General features: G+C 39.7%; 1 protein-coding gene across 1 annotated transcript in view; it reads left to right on the top strand.

Annotated features, from left to right (window-relative positions):
• The window catches only part of LOC126210119 (lysosomal-associated transmembrane protein 4B-like), a 261,374-nt gene that overhangs the window by 238,337 nt on the left and 10,779 nt on the right, over positions 1–12,258 (top strand). The window contains exons 4-5 of the mRNA XM_049939262.1: positions 6,737–6,822; positions 11,043–11,199. Coding sequence (XP_049795219.1) covers positions 6,737–6,822; positions 11,043–11,199 — 243 coding nt within the window. The remainder of the gene's footprint in view (positions 1–6,736; positions 6,823–11,042; positions 11,200–12,258) is intronic.

The raw sequence follows: 12,258 nt of genomic DNA, 5'->3' as shown, positions 1-12,258 counted from the left end.
TTGGCGAACAGTGAGTGAAAAAAATGCGGAATTTGTTGCGGTACATAATGGAATATTCCCACTTCAGCCCCTGTAGTTACATACCCTTCAAAATGGCGTCTGTAATGTGGGCCAGAGAACTGTCATTGAGTTTGTTTTAGCAGGAAGACGGAGCATCACAGATATTCATAGGCACTTGCAGAATGTCTACAGAGACCAGCAGTAAACAAAAGCACAGTTAATTGTTGGGTAAGGCATCTCTCATCACCGCAATGAGGTCTCGCAAATCTATCCGATCTCCCAATTGCCAAATAACCACACACAGCCGTGACTTTGGCAGTGTTGAAACGTGCAGACACTCCCATTCGAGGTGATCCACGGATCACAATCAAACACATCGGAGAACAGTGTCCGTCAGTTGGGGTTCTAAAAGGGGTGTGCCCACTGGATTACTCGCTGCCTAACAGACGGCCACAGAGTGTGACAAAGAACCTTCTGTGCGGAATGCTTGCAGGTTATGGGGCTGATTGTGACAATTTTTTGTCACACACAGTCAGAAGTGAAGCAGCTTGGGTTCGTCACTTCGAACGGAAAACAAAACGTCAATCCGTGGAGTAGCACCGCGTCAGTTCTCCTCCGAAGAAAATGTTCAGTGGCACATCCTCGTACAGTATAATTGTGACGACAGTCTTCTGTGGCTCTGAAGGGGTTCTTCTGTCCGATGCCTTCCCTCGTGGGCAACAGTCGACTCTGAAGTGTATTGTGCTACCCACAGGAAAGTATGTTCATTTCCACAAGAATCCAAACAAACTTCTTAACGAACGCGAGTCCTCACAGAAGTCTGCACACTCAAAAGAGCTCGCAAAATTTTGTTGGGCTGTTTTCCCTCGTCCACCCTACAACCTGGATCTCACACCTTGTGATTTCCAAGTGTTTGGTCTAATGGAGGATGCACTCAGCAGGAAGCAGTACACGGATGACGGGGAGGTCAGCGATGCAGCAAGATGTCGGCTCCTACGTCGACCAGTAGAGTGGTACGGCGTAGGCTTTATAGGGTCTCCCAGTAAGGCGAGGAGATTATGTTGAAAAATAAGGTTTGTAGCAGAAAGAGTGAGGAATAATATGACGTATTGGAAAATAAAATCAATCTGCTTGCAGAAAAAAATGTATTGCACTACTTGTTGAAAGCCCCTCCCATGCTATTGTATTTTAACTTTCTAGAACATGCTCAGGTGACAAGTTTTTTTTATTCACTAACCTCTCTTTCGAGATTCCGTCACACCCGTGCCGGGCTACCACACTTCCGACACCCTCCCGCCTGCACCTCGGTCGTGTGTGGTACTTGAGATACAAGTTTGTGGCTTAAGAGTGTGTGCACCGTGTTGCAGTACACACATCTTTGATTTACGATTTATAGTATCAAACACAGCAGATGTGCGATTCAGGGATTTTCTTAATTGTTCTTGATACATTATTTTGTTTTTAATCAAATAATATATTCTGCAACAGCCAATTGTTACTAATATTGCTCAGGCTTCAGAAATGGTGCTGCGTACTTACTGGGTTCACATGGATTCATTTTTCAATGTTTTGTGTTTGCTTAAGCCGGTGTTATGGTGTGAGGTATCATTTTCTGGTGTTTGAAAATCAGTTATGGCATCTTTCCTGGTTAAATAACATGCATGACATGTGAAGTTGTCACAATATTTTTTCACTGTGAAGATGAATGTAATGTCAACAAAAACTTGTAGGCTTTGGCCATAACCAGCCTTCTTCCTGTCGTAAGAAGAAAGCAATGATGGTGGCAGCAGATATTTTTGTCTTAGCTAGCAGTGTTTCACAAGAATGATGCCGCCTTTCTTTCTAATCCTCTCAGCTGTGGATTTCTGTTAGTTTCATATGACCTGTACTGAGCTGTTGTGAAGCTATCAGCATATTTGTTTAGTATTTCCTGTCATGCCTGGCAAGTAGTCAGTGACATGTTGCATGGATAATATGTACAGTATATGATATCAATATACAACTAATCAGTTTACACACTATGAGCATAATCCATCTGTTTCTATGTGTTGATCATATAAAATAGTGAGGAAAGGAAATGGTTTAGCAGCGAAAAATATGTATGACATCTCTACAAACATAATCTACACATTTTCAAATGAAAATTCACATGTTAAAAGGAATAAAGTTCCATTCAGTTTTAAATATTAATTGTACTGGGAATCTTTTGTGGTTGAGAAGGTAATGAAAATCTTTGTTGTTGTCTAATACACCACATCTTGAGCCAAGATAAAGTACAAGAAGAAAGAATATTTGTCTAATGTTACAATTATAACAACAAAAACAATCAGTTTTTGACAATATAATGTGATTTGATAGATAAAAGTCTATACACCAAGTGACGGCAGAACACACACGTAAAAGGTGGTTATAAATAGACAAGATTTCGGAACCAGTGGCTCCTTCCTCAGGCAGAAGGGTTGAAGGGGAAGAAAGAGGGGTGAAGGAAAAGGACTGGGGAGGTAAAGGAAAAGGAACAGATTTCGGAAAAGTCGTCCAGAACTGCGGGTCAGAGAAGACTTTTTGGACAGAATGAGTAGGAAAAACTCTATCTATATGCTTCACTCTAGATTACCCGTGGTAATGGGGGGACTTGAAAACTATGGATAATTGAAGTCTGTGGATAACTCAGAATTGTTTTTGAACAATGCTATAATTATGCATTTTATTATTTCTATTGAACTGTTACAGATTATTTGCAGAAAATTTCATCAAGGAATTTGTGTAATTATGCATATATGATAAGATTTTGTCCAACAAAAAGTTTTCTCCTAAAATATGAGTCATCTACATTACCAGAATGTCACCCAACATCACAGTAATAAATGAAAATAGACCAGTAATAAAAAAGTACAAGAACTGCTGAATTGTTTTTGAACAATGCTATAATTATGCATTTTATTATTTCTATTGAACTGTTACAGATTGTTTGTAGAAAATTTCATCAAGGAATTTGTGTAATTATATCTAAAAACAAAGATGATGTGACTTACCAAACGAAAGTGCTGGCAGGTCGATAGACACACAAAGAAACACAAACATATACACAAAATTCAAGCTTTCGCAACCGACGGTTGCTTCGTCAGGAAAGAGGGAAGGAGAGGGTTAGATGAAAGGATGTGGGTTTTAAGGGAGAAGGTAAGGAGTCATTCCAATCCTGGGAGCGGAAAGACTTACCTTGGGGGAAAAAAGGACAGGTATATACTCTCTCTCTCGCCCCCCCCCCCCCCCACACACACACACACATACATATATATATCCATCCGTACATACACAAGCAGACATTTGTAAAGGCAAAGAGGGGACTTGAAAACAAATGTCTGCTTGTCTCTGTGTATGTGCGGATGGATATGTGTGTGTGTGTGCGAGTATATACCAGTCCTTTTTTCCCCCAAGGTAAGTCTTTCCGCTCCTGGGATTGGAATGACTCCTTACCCTCTCCCTTAAAACCCACATCCTTTCATCTTTCCCTCTCCTTCCCTCTTTCCTGACGAAGCAACCGTTGGTTGCGAAAGCTTGAATTTTGTGTATATGTTTGTGTTTGTTTGTGTGTCTATCGACCTGCCAGCACTTCCGTTTGGTAAGTCACATCATCTGTGTTTTTAGATATATTTTTCCCATGTGGAATGTTTCCCTCTATTATATTCATATCATCAATTTGTGTAATTATGCATATATGATAAGATTTTGTGCAACAAAAAGTTTTTTCCTAAGATATGAGTCCTCTACATTACCAGAATGTCACCCAACATCACAAAAATGAAAATAAACCAGTAATAAAAAAAGTACAAGAACTGCTGAACCTAGGTTCCAGCAAGTTCAAGAACATGTTTTCTTGAGATCAAATTCTCAGCTACATGTTCATCCTGAAATGCTAAACACTTTGTTCTACTGTTAAATTCCTGACCAATTAGAAAATATATGATTGATATCTTTGGTATTTATGTGCTGAACTGAATGTGTTATATTTATACAAAATTAAATAAATGATGCTTGGTGAAAAGTACTTAATATTTAGCTTGAACATGTCTCTTCATTTTTTACTGCACTATACAGAGGAAGAATCATCATTTTTGCTAACCATTAAAAAAAAAAAAATGCAGTACCCCTCGATTCTTGGTGATGATGGGAAACTTGAAAACTATGGATAATTGAAGTCAGCAGATAATTCGCAATTATAGTACACACTGAGGTATTAGGATTGTTCAGAAACAAAAATTAACTAGAATGTCATAATTAAAATCACTTAACTAATGTTAATAATAATTTATACTGTAATAATCACAGTGTGTGTGAAAATAGGGTACTTACAAACAAAACAGTACAGTTCAGCTTCACATTAGATTACACTACTTCAAAACAAAATAGTCTTGCATTGATTTCTGTATCAGTGAGGTAGCCTGTCTGTTACAAACTGCACTACAAATTTTATGCATCACCAACTTGTCCTAAAGCAGAGCATCTTCTTCCTGTTCCAAGATAGTCCTATAAGCCTTTGGCCTATTGACCTGCTGATGCATGACTGATCACTGTTTCTGTAATTAGATGAATGTTCTCATCTGCATTGCTATCAGTCACTTCCTTTGATTTTCCTCGTATCCACTGAAAAATAACACTGTCACTCAACATCTAATGGTATGGCTCTGTGCAGTTGGCATCAAACCTGTTGTGACTTCCTATGCATGCTGTGTAGTTCTTTAGTGGATACGGAAGTGTGAAACAGATGCTGTTCATAAACAGAGAATTCAGACATTAATTTATTCTGCATCTAAAATTAAATAGTAAAAAAAGTACATAACTTTGTTGCTGAAGTGGCAGCATCAGTTGCTACAGTAAGTTCGAATGTAGAAATACATACAGGTACAAAATAATTATAAATCTATCACTCTTCAATGCAATATCTGTTCAGAAGATGTAAAACCCTTACCACTATGGAAGTCTGTAAATGTTATTCAACTGACAAACACGCAAAAAGGGGTCTGTGCGTGAAAATTCTAACTTAAATACACCCACCACTGGAGCTCCAGAGAGGGAATACTTATAATTGACGGACAGCACCTCAATCATTCATGGCAGTGCCCTCACACCACAGTGGTAGCTGCAGGAAACATGGTGGTGTAACTGGTGGCGTGAGTATTTGAAATTGCGGCTGACCAGATAACAGCCGATACCACGAAACCATTCGGAAATAGCTTCTTTGTCAACTGTTTCACACGCTGTACTTACAAAAACAGCAGCTAACATTACTAATGAGCAGTCTTCTCCATTGTTGGAATTACTTAGTTCATAAATTTCAGGATTAATATTTTTCAATGACTTTGCTGTGGTTGATTGTTTTATCTTACTGCATGCCTTCAACACATATCTGCCAAAGTTAATTATTTCTAAAATGTTTGAAGATTGCTGCCCTCATCAATAAGTTTTTGTAGCAGACTTCCTCCACAAATTTTCTTCATGGCAGCAATGACACCATGATCCACTGGCTGGATTAAGGCTGTCACATAAGGGGGGTACATATTTTACAAATATCACCCTGTCAGCTAATTTCAGAATGTTTTTGTTTGGATGTGATAGTGTATTGTCCAGTTATAATACAGCCCGTGCAGGTTGACCTTGTGGCACACAGCAATTACTTTTGAAATACATCAAGCCTATATCTGTGTGATCCCAACCAAGCCTACATTTATTCCCATACCATCAGCATAAAACAACACAGTTATCCTTTTCTTGCTTGATTTATAAGCTGGCACTCCGTGTCTTGAGAGCTAAAGTCTTTGTTGGTTGACTCTTCCAAAACGACGTTGTTTCTATTGCAGTGTAAATTTGCTCAAAGTCAAATTTTTCTCATGCCATAATCTTGTGGAAATCATTACAAAATTCAGAAGCAGCCTTATTATCCCCACTTAACTTTTCTCCTTAGACAGCAATAGCCCAGATATCATGATACTGTTTAAATCTTGTTAACCAGCTGAAATATGCATTAAAATACCCTTCAGTCCACAAAGTTTTGAAGAAACATGGGGTCCAGTTGGCGCATACTGGGTCAAATACTTGTGTACACTTTGCTCGTTTCTGTTGAAATGGTTCAGACATGACTTTCTCTAGTTCTATTTTGAAGACTTTTTGTAGCCTTCCACCTTGATAAATTTTAACTGATAGGAAAATAAATTATTTTGTCTTTGTTTTTATGAATATCTTGCATAGCAGTTTCACATATATTATAAACCAATGGTAGATTTTGCACACCAATACTGCCTTCTTCAAGTTTCTTGTACTATTTTCAGTTTCTGCTGTATCGATAACAACACAACACAACACAACACATTTTTGCTTTTCAGACATTATTCAGCATGAACAGAAACCACTGACAATCTTCTGCAACATTTATGGGGCATTGCTTGAGGCTGTTTGAGCAGCGCATTATTTACTACACTCTTTCTGCAATATGAGATTATTGCTCACCCGCGATCCCTCCAGGGTTAAAGAAAAACTCTCATCTGCAAATAAAAGTGTGAGATATAGGCCACGGATAATCCACAATGCCAATCATCTGCCTATCAATAATAGAGAGTTTATTGTATGTAATTTTTTTTCCTATTTTTACTAAACTTGTGTTTTCACTTTGCAGATAAGCTTCATATACATATATATAGACTTGGGGAACAAGAAAATCATTTAAGTTTTTAACTATTTTCAGATACATATCCGCTGCTGATCATCAGCCTTATGATGAATGTGTTTGAGGTCATAAGTTGTGCAATGCTTCTCTATGGAGCCATGAAGGTAAGCCAACATATTATGTATCCAGCCAATAAAACTTGCATTTTACATAACTGAAAATATAATTTAGTTTACGTTGTTCCAAGGATTGATTGTGTGTGTGTGTGTGTGTGTATCAACTGGAGCACCATGTGCACTTGTGAATATCTCTTTCTATTTCTTCCCTTTCACTTAAGTTCTTGTTTAGATGTTAAGTGGCACAGAGGTAACACACTTGACTTGCATTTGGGAGGATGGTTGTTCAAGGCACAACTGACATTCTGGATTTAGATTTTCCATGAATTTCATAAATTGTATAAGCCAAAAAACCAGGATATTTCTTTTGAGAAAGACAAGACAAATTTCCTTTCTAGTTTGAGCCTTTATGAACTCTATTACATAGGGTGGAGAGGGGAGAAAGGAATGGACACAGAAGGAACCGTTGAAGTCAACTGTATTGCCTCTTTATGTGGAATCGGCGGAAGTGAATGAAAATGTGCGCCGGTATGGCAGCAGTACCGAGCGAGGTGGCGCAGTGGTTAGACACTGGACTCGCGTTCGGGAGGACGACGGTTCAATCCCGCGTCCGGCCATCCTGATTTAGGTTTTCCGTGATTTCCCTAAATCACTCCAGGCAAATGCCGGGATGGTTCCTCTGAAAGGGCACGGCCGACTTCCTTCCCCGTCCTTCCCTAATCCGATGAGACCGATGACCACGCTGTCTGGTCTCCTTCCCCAAACCAACCAACCAACCAACCAGTATGGCAGTATCCATTTTTGTTTTTGAACTCTCTAACCTACTGACCCAATTAAGGCATCTAACATTAAACACTCTAACCAGCAGAATACCTGAGTAGTACCTGCCCAGAGATTGGAATAGGGGACTGTTTTACCTCTAGGATATTTTACTTAAGAGGATCCCATCATCATTAAACTATACAATAGAGCTGCATGCCCCCAGTAAAAATAAAAATAATGGACATAGTTTCCCTTGCTTTCCGCCATTTGCAGTACAGCACAGAGAGGCGATATTGGCTAATGTCATAAGCCAAATAAGTCAATTTCCAGGTTGTCACCACTCCAACCACTGGAAAGGCTGCTGCGCCTCTTCAGAAACTACGTGTTTGTCTGGTTTCCCCACAGTTACCCCTTCATTGTAATTGGACCTACTGTATGGCCACCCCCTCTCAGCCAGGTCCATGTTCATGGTGCAAGGAGGAGGGGGGGGGGGATTAAGATTAATATAACAAAAACAAATTCCTTTTATGTTGTTATGGAGAAAATGTATGTTATTAATTGTAAACCTGTTGACTTGTTTCACACCATAGCTAGTTGTCAAGAAAAGAAAAACCAACAGGTGATGGGGGGAGGGGAGGGGGCGTAATCAATCTGTTGTAAATCAGTATTTTTCTCACTGTTTGGTTGTCTCTGGAAAGACATCACTTAATAATTATACCTAGCAGAGTTTTGAGTGTTTTCATTGATATTATTACACTATAGTTCCTAATGTAGATAATTGATGACACCAAAAGAATATTTATTTCTCCATAAGTATGGCATACATACAATGAGATGGCAAAAGCCATGGGGTATATATGAATATAACAGAGGGGAAACATGCCACGCGGGAAAAATATATCTAAAAACAAAGATTCTGTAACTTACCAAACGAAAGCATTGGTATGTTGATAGAGACAATAACAAATACAAACACACACACAAATTTCAAGCTATAGCAACCCATGGTTGCTTCATCAGGAAAGAGGGAAGGAGAGGGAAAGACGAAAGGAAGTGGGCTTTAAGGGAGAGGGTAAGGAGTCATTCCAATCCCAGGAGTGGAAAGACTTACCTTAGGGGGGAAAAAAGGACGGGTATAGACTCGCACACACACACACACATATCCATCCACACATATACAGACACAAGCAGACATATTCCCATGTGGAATGTTTCCCTAATATATATAACAGCGTGGTGAAATCTGGCGTTAATGGGCTACGGCAGCAGACAACCGATACAAGTGCCGTTGCCAACAGCATGTCATCACCTGCACAATCTCTTCTGGGCTCATGAACACAACAGTTTAACCCTGGATAAAAGGAAAACCAGGGCCTGATCAGAGGAGTCAGGATATCAGTTGGTAGGGTCAGAGCATGGCACAGTCTCCACAAAGTCAACAAGACACTGGGCAGTGTGGTGGTATCTCCACAATTTTGTGGGCTGCGTTTGCACGGAATGGACTGGACCCTCTGATCCAACTGAACCAATTAATTTCTAGAAAAGCTTATGTTTGGCTACTTGGAGCCCATATGCAGCCATTCAGGGACTTCACATTTCCAGACGATGATGGGATTTTTGGGTATTACAGTCTGCTGTGTCACTGGGCCACAGTTGTTCGTGACTGGTTTGAAGAACATTATGGATAATTCGAATGAATGATTTGGCCACCCAGATTGACACGAGTCCCACTGAACATTTATGAGTTATAATGGAGAGGTCAGTTTGTGCATAAAATCCAGCACCAGCAACATTTTCACAGCTGTGGACATCTACAGAGGCAGCACGGCTCAGTACTTCTTGACGTGTTGTGACAGTGCCGTGTCGAGCTGCCGTACTAAACCAGGCAAAAGGAGGTCTGACACAATATTAGGAGGTATCCCGTGACATGTCACCTCAGTGTAATCCTGTTTTCAGGAAATAAGCCACTGCTACAAAACTCCTATAGGCACCACTCATTAGTTCTGTTCACCCCAGATTAAGATTTCCTGTGATTTCCCTAAATTGGTCCAGGCAAAGGTCACGATGCTTGCTTTGAGGAGGACACAGCCGTGTTTCTTCCTCGTTCTCATGTAATCTGACCTCGTGCTGTGTCACTAATGACCGCACCACCGACAGGATGTTAAACTCTTAATTTCCCCTTCTTCCTTCTAAATCTTCACTACGAGTATGCTGTGACACTTGTGCCCTCCGAGATGACATTAGCGCAACTGCACACGTACATTCACAATTGACGAACATGTAGCCACTTTCTCTCACGCCAACTGGCCTGCACGCCACTCAATCTTAATCCCATACGAAAAGCCTGGGACAAATCAACTAACCAGACTAATTATTGTCATCACTCATTCCAATAATTGAAAATCTGGATAACTGAATCAGTATTCTTGTTAATATCACTTATCGCAGAAGTACCTACACTATACTTATCAGCTAACTTACTGCCAGTTTCTACTCTTTTTTTAAAAATGAATCTGTAATGTTTAAATAAACAATGGAAAATCCACGATGGAATAATGACAATGTTATGAAGAGGATTGTTGTTACTCACCATATAGTGGAGATGCTGAGTCCCATATAGGCATAACAAAAAGACTGTGAAACAAAGCTTTTGGTCAAACAGATCTTCATCAGAATAGACAACATACCTACAGACACTCAGGCAAATGCAACTCACATACACACGACCAGTCTCCGGCTAGCCTTGGCAGCTAGAGGCACTGGTCGTGTATTTGTGAATTGCGTTTCTGTGAGTATGTTTATGTACATTGTCTATTCTGATGAAGCCTTGTTTTGCTGAAATCTGTGTTTGACAGTCTTTCTGTTGCACGTATCTGCAACTCAGCATGTCCACTGTATGGTGAGTAGCAACTATCCTTTTCGTAATAATGTTTGTTTTATCTCGAAGCGATATCACAGCTCTCTTGTGCTCTGACATTTTTAAGCACAGATACAACACTGCAGAGTGATTGGCAACTGTCTAAAAAGAATAATTAAATGCTCGTTGTGTGACTCAAACAATAATGAAACACACAGGATAGAGGTTGCACGGCGTACAGCCCATTAGTTCCAGTGCTACTCATACATGTCTATGCACACATCATTGTTCATGGTTGACAATCTGGATACCTGAGGTCTCTGCTGTATTTTGAAGAGTGGGTGAAATGTAGCAATCAGCTTTCATGTAGTTCAGTTGCTCATAAGTGACTTCTTTGAGGTATGACATACCTGAATAAAATTCTAGCTCTCTTTCTCTCTTAACTGAAGCTATTATCTAAGCTAGAGGCTGTGGTACATGGATTAGCAAGGCTTTTAAAGGGTTTTTTTAATTTTTGTCCATTGTACTTAAATTGTTGATAAATTATCTCAGTTAAGTCTGGTGCACAACATTTGCATTCTAAAGATTATTTTGGGTAAATAAATTATTACTGAAAGCCATCTCAAATTTTCATTTGTTTTCCTTCCAGGAACGTTATGGATTTGTTTTGCCATGGATGATCATAGAGACCCTCATTGTCTCTTCAAGCTCTGTAGTCATGGTGCAGGTCTCCTCAGCATTCCTGTCTGACAAAGAATTCTATGCAGCTGGTATCGTTGGCCTTCTATTCTGCTGTGCATTTGTGGGTGAGTATACCGTGCTGCTGTAATTGCTAATTTGGAGATAATAAGTTTGATATTATTTGAATCTTATAGCACAAGGGTGGTTTGATAAGACTGATAAAAAAGCAAGAAGAAATATTTGTTTTATCAACAGCTCATCTTACTTCTTGACATAGTCTCGTTTGAGGAATATACACTTGATCCTTAAGCTTTCTCATCCCATCAGAAAGATAGGTTCTGTCAAACTCTGCAAAATACTCATTGTTTGCAACTCTCACTTTCTCATGAGATACAAGCCAAAGACTCTCAAATTAAGGAATGGAAGAAGTCACTGGGGGGTGGGGGGTAGGGGGGGTGGGAATGAGTCTGGTGAATAGGGTGGATGAGGAACCAATTTAAAGTCCAATTCATGCAGTTTCGTCATTGCTGCTGCTGATGTGTGGGATGTTGCATTATCCTGCTAAAAGAGTATTTTTTTGCTTGCTAAGCTTGGTCTTCTTTCAACCCACGCAAATTTTAAATGATGCAGCAGGGAGGTATAATAGTGTCCTATTGTTGTTGTGGTCTTCAGTCCAGAGACTGGTTTGATGCAGCTCTCCATGCTACTCTATCCTGTGCTAATTTCTTCATCTCCCTAGTGCAACCTACATCCTTCTGAATCTGTTTAGTGTATTCATCTCTTGGTCTGCCTCTACGATTTTTACCCTCCACGCTTCCCTCCAATACTAAATTGGTGATCCCTTGATGTCTCACAATATTCCCTACCAACCGATCCCTTCTTCTAGTCAAGTTGTGTCACAAACTCCTCTTCTCTCCAATTCTGTTCAATACCTCCTCATTAGTTATGTGATCTACCCATCTAATCTTCAGCATTCTTCTGTAACACCACATTTCAGAAGCTTCTATTCTCTTCTTGTCTAAACTATTTACCGTCCATGTTTTACTTCCAGTGTCCTATTATGGTTCCTTTTTCCATGTAATCTATGAGAATCATTACTTGCGAATCCCAAGAAGCTATGGCCCTTACCTTACCAGCTGACAAAGCAGTCTTTCCTTTATTTGGCATGATTTTTCTTGCTTTTG

Source organism: Schistocerca nitens, chromosome 10 (genome assembly GCF_023898315.1).
Source record: "Schistocerca nitens isolate TAMUIC-IGC-003100 chromosome 10, iqSchNite1.1, whole genome shotgun sequence".
Classification (NCBI taxonomy): domain Eukaryota; kingdom Metazoa; phylum Arthropoda; class Insecta; order Orthoptera; family Acrididae; genus Schistocerca; species Schistocerca nitens.
Note: the sequence above shows the minus strand (reverse complement) of the source record. Positions and strands in the feature narration are given on the sequence as shown.